Raw genomic sequence first — 23,158 nt, 5'->3', positions numbered from 1 at the left:
ACATTGTACAAAACATTTCTTCTTGTCTTTCTTTTTTTACTCAATATTTCCCAGTATGACCCAGTGTTGCCATATGGCAACACCCTCCTGCGAGAATATCTTACATCTGAAAATCATTTTATTGTTATTTTCATATCCATATAGGACCACTGAGACCAATTATGACAGAGTTACTCATTAATTAAAAAATTATAATTCTGGGACATACTGGGTTAAACTTTAAATTACAGTCATAGTGCTTTCTCAGTTGCACTTATCCACTCCAAGCAACATAAGGATAAAAATAGCAACCCCATTAGATACGAAAAATGAAATAGTCTCACAGCTTGTTAAATCTGCATGTAATATTAATAATATTTTTAGCATTGAAGTGGTAATGTCTGTCAAAGTTATCTATTTTAATTAGATTATTCAAATACATTATTTATATTTATTATATACAACATAACATTTCGTAAGTTGTTATAAATATACTACATAACTGAGTGGAGTGGTTGCGTGTGTTATTGTTCTACGGCTGTGGAGCATTCTGCATTCGGGAGGCACAAGGGTTTGAACTGTACCATCGGCTGTTCTGAGAATGTTTTTCTATAGTTTCCCATTTCCACTTCCTGACAAATACCGAGACAGTTCTTATTCATAGGACACAGCCGATTCCTTCCACCTCCTTACCAATTTCATTCACCATAATTCATTTCATCTTCATTAGCTCCTTAAGTAAGGTTGGTGTCAGGAAGGACATCCGGCCATAAAAACATGTCATAAAAATTAATCTTGCCTCATCCCCAACCCTGTATCCAGAAACGGGACTAAATATATGTTATAAATATAGCACATTTTTAAAAATTATTTTGCAAGATTAAAGATATTGCAAAAATAATTAATTGTGCTCTACTTGAAGATATTGTTTGCAGTCAAAATAATTTTTGAAGATTTTCTCACAATATCTTTCAGCAACTTTTGACACTATAGGCAAAACACAAAAATATATTTTTTTTACCTCACCCTATTGTATGCTATATGCCATTACTGCAGTGGGAACTCAGCCAGACAACCACGCTACATGGCAACCATTAAAAAACAACAACTCACGTGCACTATGTGAAATGCTACAAAATAAATTATCAAAAGCCACATATAACAACACTCGGTAACTAAAGAGAACCTGAAGACACAATATAAACTAGACGACAAACATTTGAATCTGGAAAGATGTAGTAAATTATTAAACTTTTAAGTACTAATGTATGTTACACAATCATGATGCGCTCTTTGTAGACTGGGTTAGGAAATTAATAAATACTCAACCAGATTATTGAGTTGGGGGCCGCCCTGTTTATACCACTACCCGAATGATCAAATATATGTGTATTAGGGCACAAATGTACTTTCATTCCAAAGAAACCCGGGAGTACATTTTGTCCCTTCTGCATCCCAAACTCAGCTTCAACACACGTTTTCACAACTGTAACATCATCACTCGAATCTTCTGTACATCTAGGCACTCTCACTGTCAAACTTGTACTCTTAAGGCGGAAACACATTGCTGTCACTTCACGTGAGTTCGCGCGTATCGTGACGCAATCGAACCTGTCAAGAAAGATGTGCTATGCCTTTTCCACACTGTATGAAATGTAGAATGATCACACTGCACTCGTGTCACGGCTGTTGACGTCGGCTGACATCATTGTGACGTAGAATCTGGTGACAGCGCTCTTCACGCGGAGCACAATTTTCTGCTCTTGCAAATATCTGGCGATGTGAAGTGCGAATAGAAGCAGTTTCATTTAGGATATGGAAGGAATGTTAATTGAATTGGTGCGGTGCATGAGAATCTGTATGCCATAGGTTCGATTAAGTATAGAAATCAGTAAATGTGGCACGAGGCATGGTACCAATTAGGAAAGGAACTTAGATCACACGTACTAGTTTTAATAGGGATTCATTTGTTGAAAACAGTCCACAATTGTGCTTATGATTGTTATCCTAATAATAATAATAATAATAATAATAATAATTAAAAAAAAAAAACTCGTGTCCTCATCCCGAGGTGGTGCAGCTCTTTTCAGGCACACCCCCATTGGAGGTGAGCTGCATGTACCATTTCAATCACATACCAGTCCTCCTGCCATTCTTAAATTTCTGGCAGTACCGGGAATCGAACCCGGGCCCCCGAGGACGGCAGCTAATCACACTAACCATTACGCTACAGAGGCGGACATAATTATAATAATAATAATAATAATAATAATAAATGAAATGGTGTATGGCTTTTAGTGTTGGGAGTGGCCGAGGACAAGTTCGGCTCGCCAGGTGCAAGTCTTTTGATTTGACACCCGTAGGCGACCTGCACGTTGTGATGAGGATGAAATTATGATGAAGGCGCATACACCCAGCCCCCGTGCCAATGAAATGAACCAATGATTGTTAAAATTCCTGACCCTGCCGGGAATCAAACCTGGGACCCCTGTGACCAAAGGCCAGCATGCTAACCATTTAGCTACGGAGCAGTAAATAATAATAATAATAATAATAATAATAATAATAATAATAATAATAATAATAATAAATTAAGTCCTACACAAATTATCCTGTTGAATTAGAGATCAGCGGGCGAGTTGGCCGTGCGGTTAGAGTCGCGCAGCTGTGAGCTCGCATCCGGGAGATAGTGGGTTCGAACTTCACTGTAGGCAGCCCTGAAGATGGTTTTTCGTTGTTTCCCATTTTCACACCAGGAAATGCTGGGGCTGTACCTTAATTAAGGCCACGGCCGCTTCCTTACCACTCCTAGTCCTTCCCTGTCCCATCGTCACCATAAGACCTATTCGTGTCGGTGCGATGTAAAGCAAAAAAAAAAAAAAAAATAAAAAATATCCAGTTCATTTCTTCTTTGTTCAATGTATTCTTCCATGACGAACTGTTGGTAATTGCCATGGCACAGAGCCCTCAAATGAGTCGAATTAATTTTTGAAATTTTCCCATACTGAAATGCTTGTGTAGGATTCCTCCAAATATATTGCAAATGCAGAGCGTACTTCGGCCAATAATTTCATCCTTGATGAGATTATGTAAGTAGTTGAATTCATTTTTTTTATCAGCCTGAAGTACATCTGAAATTTTTCTGGATGCCCATTTAGCTTTAGCTCCCTTAATAAATTGTGGTATTCAGCTCAGAGATGGTTCACGTGAAGTGACAGCAGTGTGTTTCCGCCTGTAGTCACTCTTTGTACTAGCAAACACATAATTTATGTCATCTAAGGTGACATTACTTGCTTGCTTTCTTACAAAACGTAAACCACTACTGTTAGAGCCAGCCTACACATGATCAGCCATTTTGGTACTTCCTTTAGTCGCTTCTTCACACATAAAAGAGTAATTCAGATGTATTGTAACTAGGTCCAAGGGTTCACAAGAGATGGCAGACCAATGTATTCAAGATTCTCGTCCTTCGGTTTTCACCATAACAATACCACAGAAGCAATTCCAAAAATACATATATGCGGTTACAGTCCATAGCGGTGTACGGGTGTGGATTGTATATACCATGCGCACAGTACTTAAAAGGTGACCTTAATTAAGCATTTGCTTGGTGCAAAAATTGGAAGCCACAGAAATCCATCTTCAGGGCTGTCGACGGTGGGATTTGAACCCACTATCTCCTGAATACAAGCTTACAGCTATGCAACCCTAACCTCATGGCCAACTCGCTCAGTACCTGGACATCTCTTGTTAAGATGAGATGCATTGGAATGAAACTGTTATACCCATGTAACAATTGTTTGGAGATTAGGGATTTTATTGTGATATCCTAACTTCAAATGGTGGAGAAACATTCTTCCCATGGTGATTGTTGACTTATTATTTTTGAAATAACTCACCACAGCGAAAGAATGGTGCTGTGCCGACCATTGTCATAACTATTAATGGCGGTCCTTTCCATATCTAAACAACGTACTTCTCTCGCGCAGGCACAAACAGTGCAGTCATGAATCATATCAGGCTATTCATTCTGTGCAACCTTATATATCAGTTAAAATAACAATGTCCAACACTATTTGACCACCTGATGATGGAGCACAATCTCTGAAATGCATTGTGAAGTGAATTATTTAATAAAACTGTAAAGTGACTAGTCACAGTGTTTTTATTATTTCATTAAAAATCCAAGTTATGATGTTAACTGGAATTTTATCCACATTCGGGTTTTTCTTTTTTTAAATCCATACTGTTGCCAACATGATAAGCAGGGAAATTGTTCATCTGTATCTAGCTTGTGGTTTTTGAAAGGATTGATTTCAACCTTGTTGAATGATTTAGTCAAGCAAAGTAATTTCTCCATCATCTCCATAAAACAGCAAAATTGTGTCTCAAAGGTGTGTCTTGAACAATCATCTTCTCTATATTATTGTTGTTCCTTTTTCCCATTATATAACTTCTTGTCGGGTAGGGTAATGAATTAACGACCTCCATTTCTGTCTGCAGTTCCACCACACTTCCCTGAACATGTTGGATCCATCTGCGACTCTTTGTTCCACTGCTTTCTCCACTTTCTATATCCACCTCTTCATTGGTCTACCTCTAAGTCTCCTACCCTCTACCCTCCATTCTAACATTGCTTTTGGATTTCTTGTCTCTGTCATCCTTTTCACTTGACCAAATCACGTCATCCTGGATCTTTCTGCTTTATCGAGTAACTTCTCTGTTCCAAGCCTAGCCCGTATCTCCTAATTTCTTATACAGTCTCTCTGTGTCTTTCCTAATGCGCTTCTTAGGAACTTCATTTTCACTCCTTGAAGTCTGCTTTCCTCCTTAGATGTTGTAATCTATGTTTCCTCTCCATATGTGAGAATGGGCACAAAACAGGTCATGACATAGTCTTGGTACCTGGTCATTCAGTAGAGGGTATCTTGTGCTCTGATAAAACTTTTCTGCTAATTGTATTCTGTTGGAAATTTCACAAGTTGCAGTCCCATCATTTGACACCATCCTTCCTAGGTATTTAAAATGCTTGATTACCTCCAATTTCTCTCCTTCGACTTTAATAACGCCTCTTCCATCCATGTTCTCTCTTGTTATCATTACAGTTTTATTCTTCTTGCTATTTACTTTCTGCTTTGGTAACTGGAGTAGATTATATGCCAGTGTCGCAACCCCAAGTGCTGGGTGGTAGAAAATAACCTGGTTCCCTGAAAGAGCCAGTGGCATCGGGTGGAGGAGTTAATGGAGGAGGTAAAGTAGATTCCCAGTGGGAGAAATGTCACTGATATCCATGCACCAGTAGAGTCTTTCCATGTGAGGAACGGCTATAAAAGGCACCTGTTCCCCAGGTCAGCTGCAGCCTAAATATATAGCTGGTAGTAGCTCTAAAATGCCTATGAGATTGGCAACCGTGTAGTAATAATAGCCTAAATATGAGTTGGAATAATGGACCAGTGGACCAATGAATTACGCTGAAATTCAATACAGTGAAGTGCTGTTGTTAAATTTATTAGTATGAAAGTTTCTGAGCTCTCCATTATGTAATCATGATTAGTGGTATGCAATAATTATAATAATCATGATGATGATGATGATGATGATGATGATGATGATGATATGATCATCACCATCATCCACTTCCCCTTTTCCAACTCTAGCTAGGTTAAGATGTTAATGGCAACTTTTCATCTTCCTCTACCCAGCCACCATTCCTTCTCTTCAATAACTTCCAATACAGGTTCCTTCTTATCATGCTGTTACTGAGTGAGTTGGCCGTGCGGTTAGGGGCACACAGCTGTAAGTTTGCATTAGGGAGATAGTGGTTTCGAACCCCACTGTCAGCAGCCCTGAAGATGGTTTTCTGTGGTTTCTCATTTTCACACCAGGCAAATTCTGGGGTTGTACTTTAATTAAGACCACAGCCACTTCCTTCCCACTCCTAGCCCTTTCCTATTCCATCATCACCATAAGACCTATCTGTGTCATGTGATGTAAAGCAAATATTAAAAGAATATCATGCTGTTCCTGATCGAGCCCAGCCTCCTTTGTGTGGGTCTATCTATTGTTCTCCTTCCTTCAGTTTGGGCCTCCATCATCTGATTCAGTACCCTTCCCCCTTCCAGCCTCTCAACCCTGAGTTTGCCACACGTCAGTCCCTTCGTCGCCGTTTTTCATTCACCCAGTGATGTGATAACACTGGTTAAAGTTTCCTACTGTGTTGTTCTCCATTGTAGCTTCTGTTCCTTTGTTAAACTATAAATTATGGTCAACATTATTTATATTTTTTGGTTTGTTCTCAAGTGAAGTGTTATAAACACAGGGCTGGTCGTTTAGACTGTGGCGCGCCTGGTAAGGAAGGTGAGATTTTTGTAGTGATGGAGTGTTTTTTTGTGCAATTCTGAGTTATACATTGTACATTTTCTTTGTATTTGGTGCACTTCCTCGATTTTATGAACACTTAATGAGAGATCCTTGATATAGACAAAATTAGGCAGGGGAAGAAGATAGTTTGCAAGAATGTGACCATAACACTGACAAAGAGAATTAATTTTCTGATGAGGAGGCTAACGTTGGGTGTGATTTATCAGATACCGATGGGACTTTAATTTTATGAAAGGATAATACGACAATCGGGACAAATTTACCACAATCATCAACATGTTCTACTTTTGTAATTTAGATTGATGCTTTCATGCCCTATAATTGTAGACATGATGATAAGCTTTTGGGAAAAAAATTGCTATAGGAGGAGGGGGTGATAACAATCCTAAGAGAAAGCCAAGACATTGTTTGAAACTTATTTATAATCTTGACCATATTGGACAGTGATGTGTCCGTATTGACTTAATCACATTAACTAATTATGTTGGTGTGTCTGCCTAGTCAATACTGTACCAAATCAATTGTGTATAAGATTTAATTCATTATACACTCAAGAAGAGATAGTACATGTTTCAAGAATATGTGGATTCTCTTCTTCAGCTGTACAGGTTAAATTCACATATTCATGTAAAGACCTTATAGGAAAATGAGGGGGCCCCTTTAAAAGTTAAAACTGTAATAATGTACTATGACAAATTATAAGTTGGATCATAATGTCTTGGATCATCTTGTCGTCTTCATATAAAATCTACTTTGTTATTTAATAATTCTGCAGTTACTGTGGTGCACTATCTTGGTGTGGCATCAAATGTGTCCTCCTTGTAGCGAAAACACACTTGTGCAGATCTCTTATTTATGTCTTTAGATCTAGTAAGCTGTAAAATAAGCTATTGTCAATTGGACTAGACAAAAGAGTGACTGAATGGGCTGCTATATTTCTAGAAAAAAGATCTCAGAGAATTAGAGTAGGCGAAGCTTTATCTGACCCTGTAATACGAGGGCAGATCAGAAAATTAGTTGAACTTCCCAGTTATGGCCATTTATTACACCACCTATACAACAGCAACACGACTGTAACGACATACACTGTAACATCACTTTTCCACATAGTTTCCAAGAGACTCCAAACATTTCTGCGAACGCACAACCAACTTGTCGATGCCGGATGCATAGAAATTTCCTCCAGCGTTCTGCAACCACTTGGAGACAACGGCCTTCACCTCCTCATCGGTCTGGAAAGTCGACCACTGAGCTCCGTTTTGAGCTTACTGAACAGATGAAAGTCACATGGCACTAGGTCGGGACTGTAGGGTGGATGTTGCCAGACCTCCCACTTGAAACGCTGCAGTAGTTCTCTCGTTTGGCGGGCCTTGTGAGGTGTTGCGTTATCGTGCAACAAAATCACACCGACACTCAATTTCCCCCGGCGCTTCTCTTTAATCGCTTTACGCTACCGGTGCAACGTTTGACAATACGCCGCCGCGTTGATCCTCGTTCCTGTCGGCATGAATTCTACGTGCAGCAAATCCTCCATGTCAAAGAACACTGTCGCCATAACCTTACCGGTTGAAGGTTGAACCTTGGCCTTCTTTCGTTGTGGTGATGAGGGGTGCACGCATTCCATTGACGTTCGCTTCATTTTTTGGGTGAAGTGGTAGACCCACGTTTCGTCGCCTGTGACGATTCGCCACAGAAACCCATTGCCGCCTGCGGCATAGCGTTGCAAAAATGCCAGGGAGGATTGGAAACGTTGTCCATTGTGCTCATCGGTGAGAAGACGTGGGACCCATCTTTGATACAGCTTACGATATCCAAGGTCCTCGTGAACAATGGTGAAGACACTGCCATACGACATTTTCAGCTGCGTCGTGATTTCTCTCAGTTTAATGCGCTGGTTCTGTCTAACGATCGCATTCACACTGTTGACCTTTGTACAGGTCCTGGACGTTGCGGGCCTGCTTTTGCGATGGTTGTCCGTGATATCCGTGTGTCCGGCTTCGAATTCCTGACACCACTTTTTGATACCTTGCCGGGAAATGGCCCGCTCCCCATACACAGCACTAATTTCACGATGAATGTCCGTGCAATTCTTCCTTTTGGCCCATAGGAATCGGATTGTCGCACGCACCTCATATTTGGAGTGTACGTCCAGTTGATGCGCCATTGCCTTTGGCCGCTATTCACCCAATACTAGACGAGACACCACAGCGACCTGCCTAACAGACGTGTGGGCAGTGTCTGTCTCTTTCTCCGCTGTGCCCACGTTTGTGACCCACAGCACGCTGCTGCAGCGCGTTAGTGCAACTAACCTTTTGATCTACCTACGTAATTAACAGGGGAATTCCTCAAGGCAGTATTATTGGCCCTGTATGTTTTCTTATATATATAAATGATATGAGTAAACAAGTGGAATCAGAGGAACGGCTTTTTGCGGATGATGTTATTCTGTATAGAGTAATAAATAAGTTACAAGATTGTGAGCAACTGCAGCGTGACCTCGATAATGTTGTGAGATGGACAGCAGACAATGGTATGTTGATAAACGGGGTTAAGTCAGGTTGTGAGTTTCACAAATAGGAAAAGTTCTCTCAGTTTTAATTATTGCGTTGATAGGGTGAAAGTTCCTTTTGGGGAATCATTGTAAGTATCTAGGTGTTAATATAAGGAAAGATCTTCAATGGGGTAATCACATAAATGGGATTGTAAATAAAGGGTACAGATCTCTGCACATGGTTATGAAGGTGTTTAGGGTTTGGAGTAAGAATGTAAAGGAAGGCATATAAGTCTCTGGTAAGACCCCAACTAGAGTATGGTTCGAGTGTATGGGACCCTCTCCAGGATTACTTTATTCAAGAACTGGAAATAATCCAATGAAAAGCAGCTCGATTTGTTCTGGGTGATTTCCGACAAAATAGCGTTACAAAAATGTTGCAAAGTTTGGGCTGGGAAGAACTGAGAGAAAGAAGACAAGCTGCTCGACTAAGTGGTATGTAAGTAAAATTCTTTCAAGAATAAAATTACTGTGTCCACCTATCCAGTACAATTATATTTTGTAGTGATTAAATCCTACACCAATTATAAACACTAGTGGAATGCAAGTTCCTTTTATAGATTCTAATTGCACGTTATAAACTTCATATTAGAGCCCATATTGTCAAAGTATCAACTTGTGAAAATTTGAATTTTATAATTCCACCTTTACAATACTGTAATTGTCTTTATTAAAAAGACTACATTAAATTATACTCGTGCATCTTCAGTCACAAATACAAAGTCTTAAAAATAAGGCGAGGACACGTTGAAATAAATAAAAAGTCTTTGCATCCTGTGACGTGGCATGATGGCGTCTTGTCAATCTTCAATGTTAAAATTCATTCAAAATTATAAAAAAAGACCTGACAAATATCATCCAGAGAAACTTAAAGCAACTTCTTAAATGATCTTCTTTCATCCTTAATGAAAGGGAGTTCCAAAAACTGTTCCAATGGCTAGGGCACTACCGAAGGTGCATAAGGAGAATATACCTATAAGACCCATCATTAATTTCAGAAATAGCCCTATATATAAGATGTCTAGATTTATACACAATTTAAAAAAAGTTATAGATTTGAGGGTAATAGGGCTATTAAAAATTCCAAAGAATTTTGCAATCGTATTAAAGATTTAAACATGCAGTCGAACCATAAGATGTATTCATTTGACGTCAACAATATGTTCTCGAATATTCCAGTATTAAAAACGATAAATCTTGTAAAGACTAATCTACTTAAATATAGTAATTTGAGTAGGCAAGAGATAGCCAATTTTATCAAAATTTTGTAGTTCGTCGTTGCTAATAATTGCTTTACCTTCAACGGCCAAATATGTAAACAGGAAGGTCTTCCTATGGGGACCCCAGCTTCGGGAATTATGGTGGAAATTTATAAGGATTTTCTTGAAAATTGCAAAATCAACAACATTAAAGGAATAATAAGCTGGTTGAGATACGTAGATGATACGTTTACAATAATTGACCATAGCCTTACTAATGGACAGGAGATATTAGAACAATTAAACAATATGGATTCACAGATTAAATTTTCTTTTGAAAGTGAAAATAATAAAGCATTAAATTTTCTTGGCATTACAATTATTAATGACTCTAATAAACTTAGGTTTAAAATATTCAGGAAACCCACTCAAACGGCAAACGTAGTTAGACAAAATTCCGTACAACCGGCAGCACATAAGAGGCCCTCCTTTTACAGTATGATTTACAAGAGCTTATAATATACCCATGTCAGAAGCAGATTGTAAAAATGAGTTGGATACTATTTATTTTATAGGAAAAAGGAACGGGTTCAACAGGCAATTTGTGGATAAAATTATTAGCAAAATTGAGAAGAAATCATTTTCCACATTAACCAAGGATACCAAAAAGAAATAAGATAGTTACGGTGTTTACAAATTAAAGTGCCAGCAGTGTTCCGCCAGTTATATTGGACAGACAGGTCGCAATTTTAACATAAGGTATAATGAACATGTTAATGCTTCAAAGTATGGCAGATTCTCAGCATTCGGTTCTCATATGGACTATACCAATCATACATTCACGGGCATACAACAAGACCTTCAAATTCTCCATTTATGTAAGAAAGGAAATCTATTGAATATTTTAGAAAACATTTGTGTAAATATTGATCAAAAATGCAACCCGATTTATAATCTTAATGAGATATCGGAGGATATCAATATACTTTTCGAGGAGTTAATCAATAAATTCTTTTCATGAAGGCGTGTGAGTAATACTTTACCTCACGCCTCTCCCCTTACATCAAACTCCCCTCAACCTCCCCTCACAGTCAGTCCTCAACGACCTTCGAGAACGTCACTCAGTTAGTTTTAGCACTTGATGTGGAGTGGTCGACGTAGGATGGGCAAGGAGGTGAGTGACTGGATGGGCACTTAGTTCACATTTTAATTGAATTTATTCTTCAGTTCATTCATATTTTTCATTTTCTTTTTTTAGGCCCCTATTGTCAACACACAATCAAGTTCAACTTGCATCATCAGTATAATTCCACCTCCTAATCAAGAAAGCTGTCTTAATGTGGCATTACCAAACACTGTTTTATGTACAATATGCACATAATTTTATTTGCACAGCCACTTACGTTGTATTATAATTCGTTGTTTTGAACAACAATTTTAACCTATGATTTTAATTGGACTTCATGCTTCATATCGTATTCACGCCGCACCATTTTAACATTGAAGATTGGCAAGACGCCATTACGCCGCGTCACAGTATGCAAAGACTTTTTATTTACTTATTTCAACGTGTCCTTGCCTTATTTTTAATGTTTTGTATTTGTGACTGAAGATGCCCCATAAGAGGACGAAACATGTTTTACGAGTATAATTTAATGTAGTCTTTTTAATAAAGACAATTACAGTATTGTAAAGGTGGAATTATAAAATTCAAATTTTCACAAGTACCTAGATTCTAATTGTCACAGTGTTTACACCTACGTCATGGTTAAAACAGTCCATGACTTCACTCAAACCCAGCTTTGAAATATTGCACTAGATATTGCAATCACCTCAGGCAGCGTAAAAACTCCCTGAATCACCTCCTGTTTCTAAATGAAAGCAATGACGTATGGGGCAGTACAATGACTTGACAGTAAATATGACAGTATTACACCACATAATGTAATATCTTAAACGTTGGTTCACAAAATAAATACACATACCTGCCAACTTTCCCGATTTAGGCGGGAGACTCCCGATTTTCGACAGTTTTTCCCGCCTCCCGATTATTCTAATATTTCTCCTGATTAGCTTATTTTTTGGTGAACTGCAAACATCTATTTTCATATCTCATCATTTCAGCTTTTTTACGCCAGTGGCCGGAAGTCCTTCGCTCATTGGCCGCTTTCAAATGAAATATCGACGTTTATTAATGCGAGAAATGTGCGCGAATGTGCGACGTTTATTGAAACCTGTACATCGCGACGCGTATATCGATTGTCAATCTCTCATTCTCGTGTGCAGTGTTAGTGTTCGTTCACATCAGTCTAGTCGATTCCATTCTCTTTGATCGATTCTAGAGACTAGTCGCTAGATATTGAGTCTTTCTTAGTAATTTGGTGACAGAATTTCAATGATAACGACTAGTGACTTTTCTAGAGATTTTAGGATCCATTTCGAGACAATTCTGACTAATTTTAATTTACCCTCACTATAAAGAAAATAAGAGTTTTGTCTGTACATTACTCTGAATTTTAAAAGAATGATATTTCCGTACCGGTCGTGACCATAGTAACGGAAATGCACGTTTTAAATTTCTGTAATTTCTGTCTGCTTGCCTGCCTGCCTGTATGTATGTATGTATGTATGTATGTACGTACGTACGTACGTACGTACGTACGTACGCTCATCACAAGAAAACGGTTGAAGAGAATTTAATGAAAATTGGTATATAATGTCGGGGAATAAATCGCTACAATCTAGATCGTAAATAATCGTATTCACGTTGAGTGAAATGCTAGTTTAGGGGAAGTCCTAAAATTTAATTCTGATATATTTTGTTATTGGCTCTATCGATAAATACTACATAACTATAGTTATATATTATTAAATTTCCTATCATTTATGTCTCATACATTTTTACCGTACCGGCTATGATAACAGAGATATTTGTTTTTTTTGCTAAGTCCATATCAGCGCCGAGGTACGAGTAAATGGGTGAATGGAATTTTATGTTAAGTCGGGGAATAAGGAATTACAGTCTACGCTATACATAATTTTATTCACTCTGTTCGAAATGGTAGCTTAGGGGAAAGTGCCAAAACTTTAATTTTTAATTACCTATCTTACTGGTCATATCTGCCTGCTGTCATTTCTTGATGGATACAGTACTTTTGCATCCATCTCTTGGCACAGGCCAGAGTAAAGTGTAGCTTCCACCGAAGTCCCAGTCAACATCCATGGCTGTGACAATATGGAAGTTGCTGGGATATGGATAGTGCTGAGTAATGACATTCTGAGCATGACTAGTGCATCTGAGTGTTATGAAAGGTGCTGCTCATAGGGTCAGTCGTGCTGCAATAGTACTTTCTGACCCAGTGAGGAAAGCAATGGCAAACTATCTCACTCCTCATCTTGCCTAGTACACCTCATTTTGGTGCTGCCATTGGTTTTTGGGGTTTCCTTATAACCGCATAACCTTTGGTGGTGCTATTTGAGGATCCAACCAGCCTCTGGGCTGATGACCTAACAGACAGACAAACAGACTGGTCATATTGAAAAGTACCGTACTACATAACAACAGTTATAGAAAATACAATTTCTGATTATTTATGTCTTATTCAGTTTTACCGTACCGACTATAATAATATTGGTGGTGATGGTGATTAAATTGTGAAGATGATTATAAGAACGAGAAAAAAAAGTCATGAAGGAACGATCACTTAAATAACACAAGAGGTTGTCTTGAAAGAAAGGAGGACTCGCTTGACATTAGATGCTCTAATATCACAGATTCGGAAGAAAACTAAATGTGAAGGCCTCCACTACAGAAAGCTTATCAAATTGATCAACAATAACATTACATTGACCATTGTTTGTTGTGATGTGCTTTGTGTATTCTGCTGCCATTTCTCCGATAATATTGGCGGGAAGTAGCTGGGGAGTGGGAGTTAGATTTCTCTCTTTAGCATGCCATTCCTCTGGTTCATAAATTTTGTGATACTACTCGTACAGAACACACTGGATCATCATAGTATTCCAGCTATTCGATCCCTACTCTGAGGCAATGATTGGAAAGAGCATTGTGCACACTTAAACAGAATAATTATACAGGAGTGTTCGTGGCTGTCTGCCGCCTGGTCATTCTAGCTCTGAAACTTTGAACTGTTAAATCGACACCGTAGTACTTATTACATACTATCCACTTCATTCCGTATCGATATTGCAATCAAATAAGAATTAAGTAAAAACTTTTCCACCTGATCGATACTTTTATTATTTAACCTTAGGCTAAATTATGTCATTAAAAACTGCAGTACATGATTCACTTGCTTGGCAATCATCATCAGCTGCTTATCTTATAGCTTAGGTGAAAGAACATAAAACATTTGATTATTAAAATTTGTTGGTAAAGGACACTTAATGGTGAGGGAGGGTGGGGGATGTTAAAATTAGATATACAAATTAAAAGGTATTTCTAAACTAAAACTTCCTAAAATTCCTTCTATGGCACTACTCTAGTTCTTCATTAGGTTCAGCTGTGTTTCACTCAATACTCAGTTCACTTGTCTTGATTATGTGTTGTCCTTCATTTTTCTAGATCATTCTTATTGTGCGCTAGAAGAATTTATGCTGATTATGGTCGAATTTGTTCATTATTTCATTTAGACGGATAGTTTGAAGTACGACCCCTATTTAATTGTTCTTTGTGTAAATTTATTCTAAATCTTTAAAAGATTGGCACATTTCGTGTGACCTCTGTCCAATTTATTCTGGTTACGGAGTTTACTTGTTTGTTTCTGTCTCTGCCGTCTTCAGGTCTTAAGGTCGAAGACGGCAGAGACAGAAACAAACAAGTAAACTCCGTAACCAGAATAAATTGGACAGAGGTCACACGAAATGTGCCAATCTTTTAAAGATTTAGAATAAATTTACACAAAGAACAATTAAATAGGGGTCGTACTTCAAACTATCCGTCCAAATGAAATAATGAACAAATTCGACCATAGTCAGCATAAATTCTTCTAGCGGACAATAAGAATGATCTAGAAAAATGAAGGACAACACACAATCAAGACAAGTGAACTGAGTATTGAGTGAAACACAGCTGAACCTAATGAAGAACTAGAGTAGTGGCATAGAAGGAATTTTCAGAAGTTTTAGTTTAGAAATAGATTTTTGTAATTTGTATATCTAATTTTAACATCCCCTCCCCCTCACCCTCCCTCACCTATAAGTGTCCTTTACCAACAAATTTTAATTATCAAATGTTTTATGTTCTTTCGCCTAAGCTATAAGATAAGCAGCTGATGATGATTGCCAAGCACTTGAATCATGTATTGCCGTTTTTAATGACATAATTTAGCCTAATGTTAAATAATAAAAGTATCGATCAGGTGGAAAAGTTTTTACTCAGTTCTTATCTGACCGTAGTACTTTTCGCTAAAAGTGAGAAAATGTGCTGTTTTTTCATTTTTTCCAGTATTTCATATGATAGCATTGCTTTTAATCGCGATATACTGGCATCATTGTAACAATTGGGAAAACTATAAGGACAGTCTTTCCCAGAATTCCGTAGCGAAGCACGGGTGCATCAGCTAGTTATTTGATCCAAATAGCATTGCGCTTCGCATAATTGCGCGGGCGCTTGATGCAATATATTAATCTATGCATTTGCTAAGTAATGGTATCTAAGTGCATGACTGATTCACATGTGGGACATGAGTTCATACTATTTTCGGTAGGCTTATCAGAGACCGATCATCTCACTCACATACCAGTAACTCCTGTGATGGAATAGAGATGTGTAATTTTTAGCCTTGTAGCCTAGTATAGCAACAGTCGGGCTTTGAGACAATAAATGAGGCGTCTAGTATCAAAACCGCCCAAGTCACTCAAGGCATATTTTTCAATATGGGCGAAAAACCTGTAGAGACAAAGCAATGATGGTCAGAAAAGATTTTTTTTTCACAGTTATATCCTTACTGGTTTAATATTTAAGTTCCGCTGTTTTGAGAAATCTAACTCATAATTAACCCATCTTTTTTGTTAATTTAAATTTTGACTTGGCCGTTTTTGTTGCAATTTTGTACAATTTCACAAGGTATGAAAGTAAATCTTTCAGTTTACCACTTGGAACAATATCCACGTTACAGCACACAATAATGACAAAATACGAGCACACCGGAAATAGGATTGCTTTGGCGCCAATGACGGTAAGAAGCCCGCGAATACGTAAATCAGTGCTGCAAACGAACAAAAAACAAAATATTATGACTTCAAAGAATATACATTACAAGGAACGACTTTGCCTACTGATATTATAACATTGTTGCTTAATGTAACAACACAAGATTCCAGGCAATAATGCTGCATCATAAAGATTGTCGCTCGTTCCTTGACTTGGCCGGTTTTGAATTCACTGGCTGCATGACTTGGCCGATTCTGTTGCACGACCGAGAATTCAGTGCTCTATAACATGAAGACATGGACGATTTTAAAGCATATTCTTGTTTCACCTGATAGTGCTATACTTCTACTTCAAATTGATAACCTTAACTCATTTTCGTAAATTTTGTGACTTGGCCGGTTTTGATACTAGACGCCTCAAATGTTATAAATATATCGTAGTACTGTATTGCACAAGCCATGTAGAATAAGCAGTTTTGACCAATTGTATCTCCTGATTTTTCCTGATTTTCACATCAAAATCTCCTGATTTTTGGTTTTGTAAAGTTGGCAGGTATGAATACATATCTTATTTTTAGCAACAAATTTTGCAGTATACATTCTCTTAATACTAACACACATACATTGGTTACATAATAAATGAAATGAAACAAGCAAGCGATAATTAATTAATACATAGCGAAATCAGGTGACAGAATTGAATAAAAATTTAATAATAGTTATAATAATATTAATAATAATACAAATAATAATAAATACAGAGGAATGTTTGTAACGGTGTATGAACCATTACAAGACTAAATTACTATAATATGGTTAATATATATTCAACGAAAATGCTTGTCAGGGAAATTTAATAGGAAGAATGGTGATTGTTCCTTTGTAGAACTTCTTGTTTCCTTTTCAGCTTTGTCAAGGAAGGGGCGTAATCTTGGTCATCAGGAATGGAAGGACCATTGATAACTTCAATGAACTCCAAGAATTTGCACTTTTGAAATTAGATTTGTTTGTTTTTCCTGTTGGATGTCAAATGGAAATACCAGCAGTTCTTCTCAGATTGGTATGTGAGACTTTCTTAATTGTTTTAGCTGTGGAAAGATAATAAGAGTTACAAGATTCATTATTGCCATGAACAGTGTACTGTGTCACTAATTTTTTTTTTTTTTTTTAAATTATGAATAAAGATAATTGAGGGCTCATCATCAGATAGCTGAAGTTCTGGAACCCTGTTTGGAACAATACTTGTTCCTAAAACAGTGGGCTCGTATATTTTCTTTTAGTTGCTGCATAAATAACTATTGTTTTGTGAAATATTGAAGTTATAATAATAATAATAATAATAATAATAATAATAATAATCATAATAATAATAATAATAATAATAATAATAATAATAATAATCCAGCCAAGTGGCACATCATATCAGGTGTAGCACTGGGTTATGGGAAAGTATTGGCTGGAGATGTCTGCTCTACCTAATTTCAGTAACACCTTTTGAGTTAGACGTGGTACTATTTTACTTTGTGAATAGTTTAAATAAGTCATCTTTTATATGTAAAGCTCAACAGTTTGAAATTCATGAAAATTCATTGGGAAGTGAGCTCTGATTTAAGAAGCCTGAATTCAAAATCAATATGAAAATGACGACCATTTAAAGCTGAACTGAAACGTGTACCAGTGTTAAACACCTCTGATTGCTGAACAAGATGCGTCCACGTTCTGGAGTGTGGGACTCATATGACACAAAAGATGTTGAGGGAAAAAAGGAAGCTAAATGCAAATACTGTGGAACTGTATACCATAATGCTGTGGCTACTCGACTTTGTGAACATATCTTTAAGTGTAAATTGTGTCCACAATCTGTTAAGCGAATGACTCCTGAACCCTCTAGAAGGTCAAGAAAGATGAGAAGAACTGATACTGAGGTAGATGATAGTCCCACAACATCATTTTCTTCTCCATCGCCATCTGTGTCTGGTGACTTGTCAAGTGCCATGCTGTCAACTTTAGTTAATCCAGATAGTATAATAACTATGCCTATGGAGGTTACTGATGATGAAGTTGATGAAGCTATTGCTAGAGCTGTGTATGACTCTGGGGTTCCTCTATCAATGCTGGAATCAAAATATTGGCGAGATGCTTTTCAGTTGATTCGTCCTGGATATGATCCACCAAATCATCATAGTCTTGGTGGAATTTTGCTTACTGCTGAATATCAACGTATTCATGCTGTTATAACACGCAAGATAGAAAAGGCGGATGCTCTTGGTTTAATATCTGTTGGGTGGACAGATGTATCAGGCCACAATGTAGTGAATTTTATTGTTACTACTCCAGATCCAATACTTTTTAAGGGCATTTGTCCTGGTGAACAAAGAGAAGCTTCTCAATACATTGCTTCAAATATTATAAGTGTTATTGAGCAGATAGGTGAGGAGAAGTTTGTTGCTGTTGTTACAGACAGTGGCGAAAATATGCTGGCACCATGGAGGATAATCGAAGAAAAATTTCAACATATTTCCTGCATAGGATGTGCTGCTCACTGTATTAATTTGTTAATAAAAGATATTATGGAGCTTGGTATACTTCATGAGTTATTACAACTGAGCAAGAAAATTATAAAGACATTCATGTTTAACGCTGTTTCTCATGCCTTGTTTGAGGCTAAACAGAAAGAGAAATATGGCAATTCATTCATTACACTAAAACTTCCATGTTCGACTCCCTGGGCTAGTGCTTTAATTTGTTTTCAGAGTCTCTTAAAAAACAAAGAAGCTATTTTAGAAGCTATTGTCTCTCCCACAGTTCAGTTTGAGAAATCAGTTAAGTCTGCTGTACTAAACAATGATATGTGGGAGAAACTTCAAGATACATGTCGTCTCTTGCAACCTATATCTGATGCCATCACTAAAGTTGAAGACTATGATGCTGTCCTATCTGATGTTTATGAACATTTCACTAAGATCTCAAAACAAGTGGAGGTTGTATTAAAAGACAGTTCTATATTTTCTGTAAGTGATCATGAAGTTATTAAATCTGCCATTAAAAAGAGACAAGAATTCACCTGCAAGAAGATTCATTATGCAGCATACTTGTTGGATCCTCGGTATAAAGGGAAGTTGCTAACCGCAGAAAATGAGAGCGAAGCACTGGATTTTATCATTCTTTTAAGCAAACTAATAGGGCATGATACTGGAGTTATAATGAGTAATTTGGGTGAATTTCAAGCTGCAGATGGATTTTTCTCCCGAGATAGCTTGTGGGATGCTGCTCAACATATCTCACCATGTACTTGGTGGAAAGGACTGTGTGGCAAACAACCAATGAGTATACTAGCAACTAAAGTTTTTAACATTCCACCATCATCAGCTAATTGTGAGCGTAATTGGTTGGCTCATAGTACAATCCCTTCAGAGGTAAGAAATGGGCTCTCTACCACTGCAGCAGAAAAGTTGGCTTTGGTACAGTGGAATCTCCGCTACAGTGAAGATCCTGTTGATGCAGAAGCCGTGTGAGCAGTCACGTTGTTAGGTTAGAAATGTATTTTTTCTGATGCCTGATAAATAAAGAGCAACTGTAAATTTTAATATTCCATGATGGTCTTTAATAATTCTGTCTGGGATGTACTGGGAGCTGACTAGCCAAGGTCGTAAAGGAATGTTCAGTTCACATGGAATTTGGGGTTGATTTCCTGTCAGGAAGTTGAAAAATTTAGAAATGATGCTTCCACTTCTGGGGAGGCACAGAGCCCTTGTATTCACTCAGCTTACACCAGAAATGGGTATCCAGTTAATTCCTGGGTGTGGCGGGGAAAGCGAGCAGGCATTAACTTTAACCACTCTATCCTACTTTGAGATTGAGAAAGTACAATATTGTTGATTGCATTCAAAGCACCACACAACATTTAGTTTCATAAGTTATAAGCTTCATGTCTGTATTGATGACTTGTGCTCAAGTCTGTCAGGGAGTGACCAGCAAGGTCACAAGTCTGGCTGAATATTCCAGGAGTTGCCCCTCTAATATCCTGCAAGTTGCGTAGGATAGCAGGCGCAAGAAAATTTCTCCTGGCTATAAAACTGAGCAACACTGGGAGGAAATTCATGTTTCAACTTTTAATATGCTTAGGTATATGGCGTGAGTACTTAAGTACACTGTCATATTTCATTTTATTTTATATCTGAACTTATAAATTTGCTGTAACTGCTGCGAACATTCTTCAACTGGTCGAATTAATATGCTGTCTGCATGATGTAAATTAATGTTGTGCATGCTGTCTACAGCACACAGCGTTCCATGGTGGTTAGTGATTTGAGCTTTCTCAGCCGGTTTGTGTAGAACTCTCATTTTCAACAATATCGACATTGTGCTACTTCAGCCTCGTAGTGGAATGGGTTCCTCGTTAGCACCAGGGTTATTGATAGTGGATACTTTTAACTTTTACTCCACTGATGCTTTTAACTTTTACTCCTCTAGCCATCTTTATGGTCTATTATAGACTCTAAAGTACTGTTAAATATAAGAAATATGGTTTTTATGTAACAGTATTTTATATTGTATAAACACATTTTAGACTTACTGTTGTTGGCTTGTCTGTAATTTTGTTTCTCTTTGTAAGAGTTATCCATTCTACATTCATTATTTTGTATTGGAATGTTAGCAGCCATTGACAATATTCCTCTGAAATAAATTATGACATTATGATGGACAATTAACAACAATGATTACAATGAAGATGGTGATATTTATGACAAATCATGTACCGATATCTGTGGACTTCCTGAATAATTACCAATAAGTGAAAGGATGTATATTTTATATACTGAAGATAAAGTGAAATATGATTTGAAAATATTGTACAAACAAATGCACTGTAATAAACTTGTATAGAAATATTTGGCTGGTATTCAATTTTCTGCATCATGTGCTTCAACAGTCTTCATGAGGTTGATGTGCATCGCTGTAATTACTATTAGTTAAGTGTACACTAAAAACCATAATATGCTATGTCAAGAAGAAGCTTTCTTTTTTTTTTTTCTTTTTTTAATTTCAGTCTCGAAGTTCTTCTTAATATTACAATGATTTATTACTGCATTATGAAGAAAAATCTTTAAAATTTCAGTATATGATTTTCATGTGTATAATATTAAAGATAAATTCTTGAATGGAGAGGAACATTAATTCTACTTGGATTAATTGAAAGGCTTCTGGTATGTCTCAATTCCCTTACAAAGGTGGTGTCATTTATTCTGTATTGCTAGAAAAGGCCCACCCATAAAGGTCTTATTCCCTAACTGGTAATAATTTTTTTTTTCATTAATGATTACTTCTAAGACAGCAGCTTGAAGTCTGTTTAGTGCTGGAGTAATTGACAGTTTTTGCTTATCAAATTAATTTTTCATAATGCTGGTTATATCTGGACAAGTTATAAAAATGACGAGGATTACATTAGATAGATTAGATACATTAGATATTAAACCTTTTATTAGCCCACATTGGCCTACATGTGCAACAAAGAATAACAACTGACTTAACAAGAATGGAATCTATGAAAAAGGAACAATGAAAAATATGATACCAACTTCGACACAATAGCATAACAGCATAATCTAAAATATACAAAAAATGTATCAAAACAATCTTTGATACAAGTGCATAATTAATGGAAATGTAAAGGAAACAAATGTGATAATTATCGAGGAATCAAGGTCATATCACAAGTAGCAAGAATATCTGAAAGGATACTAGAAAGAGGAGAATGAGAAGAAAGATGGAACAATTACAAGAAATGCAATATGGTTTTAGAAATAAAAGATTGACACTAAACCCCTTCTTCATTATGAAGTAGCTAATAGAAAAGCAATGAGAATGTGATGACGCTCCTTGATTTGAAAAAGGCGTACAAAAGGATCCTTAGAGTAGAAGTATAGAAAGTCATGGAGCAGAAAGGATTTGGAAAATGATGATATATGCATGCAGTGTACAACAATATTGTTGCAGCAGTGTCCAGATCCCTGGACTAAGACAGGAAAGTGTGCTGTTATCATTGTTTTTCATAATGGTTATGGATGAAATTGTGAAGAAGACAATGAAAAAATATGGGGACAGGGAGCTGAAGGTAATGTTCTTCGCTGATGACATACTAATAATTTTAATGTTATTTGCTTTACGTCCCACTAACTACTCTTTTACAGTTTTCGGAGACGCCAAGGTGCTGGAATTCAATCCCGCAGGAGTTCTTTTACGTGCCAGTAAATCTACCGACACGAGGCTGACATATTTGAGCCCCTTCAAGGTGACATACTAGTGTTGGGAGCAGTCAGAGAGTAAGTGCAAGGCCGACTGGACATGTTGAGTGAGCAAGTAGGAGTGGGTGTTGATGACCTAGAAATCACTGAAATTGATCAATAAAATTCCCTTAAATTTATGGAAAAATACTATAAAATAAGTACGTCAAAATAAAGACTAAAACTGGGTGAGTTGGCTGTGCATTTAGGGGTGCGCAGCTGTGAGCTTGCATCCGGGAGATAGTGGGTTCGAATCCCACTGTCGGCAGCCCTGAAAATGTTTTTCTGTGGTTTCCCATTTTCACACCAGGCAAATGCTGGGGCTGTACCTTAATTAAGGCCACAGCCGGTTCCTTCCAACTCCTAGGCCTTTCCTATCCCATCGTCGCCATAAGACCTATCTGTGTTGGTGCGACGTAAAGCCACTAGCACATAAAGACTAAAATATTTCACCAAACTGAATTCTGGTGACTGTGCAACAATGGGTTTTCAAGTAATATATTCCTGTTCTATTCACTGCACAGTTCTTGTTTTTACAGAAATAACTATCTTCTAATTTACTTGGAAGTGTATATAAATATAGACATAATGAT

At 37.3% G+C, this 23,158-nt stretch overlaps 1 protein-coding gene across 1 annotated transcript in view; it reads left to right on the top strand.

The window, feature by feature from the left end:
• Positions 1–23,158, top strand: part of LOC136866155 (Fanconi anemia core complex-associated protein 24) — a 108,284-nt gene that overhangs the window by 57,084 nt on the left and 28,042 nt on the right. Inside the window, exon 4 of the mRNA XM_067142872.2 lies at positions 17,189–17,341. Within this exon, the coding sequence (XP_066998973.2) occupies positions 17,189–17,341 (153 nt within the window). The remainder of the gene's footprint in view (positions 1–17,188; positions 17,342–23,158) is intronic.

Source organism: Anabrus simplex, chromosome 3, assembly GCF_040414725.1.
Source record: "Anabrus simplex isolate iqAnaSimp1 chromosome 3, ASM4041472v1, whole genome shotgun sequence".
NCBI classification, from domain to species: domain Eukaryota; kingdom Metazoa; phylum Arthropoda; class Insecta; order Orthoptera; family Tettigoniidae; genus Anabrus; species Anabrus simplex.
Note: the sequence above shows the minus strand (reverse complement) of the source record. Positions and strands in the feature narration are given on the sequence as shown.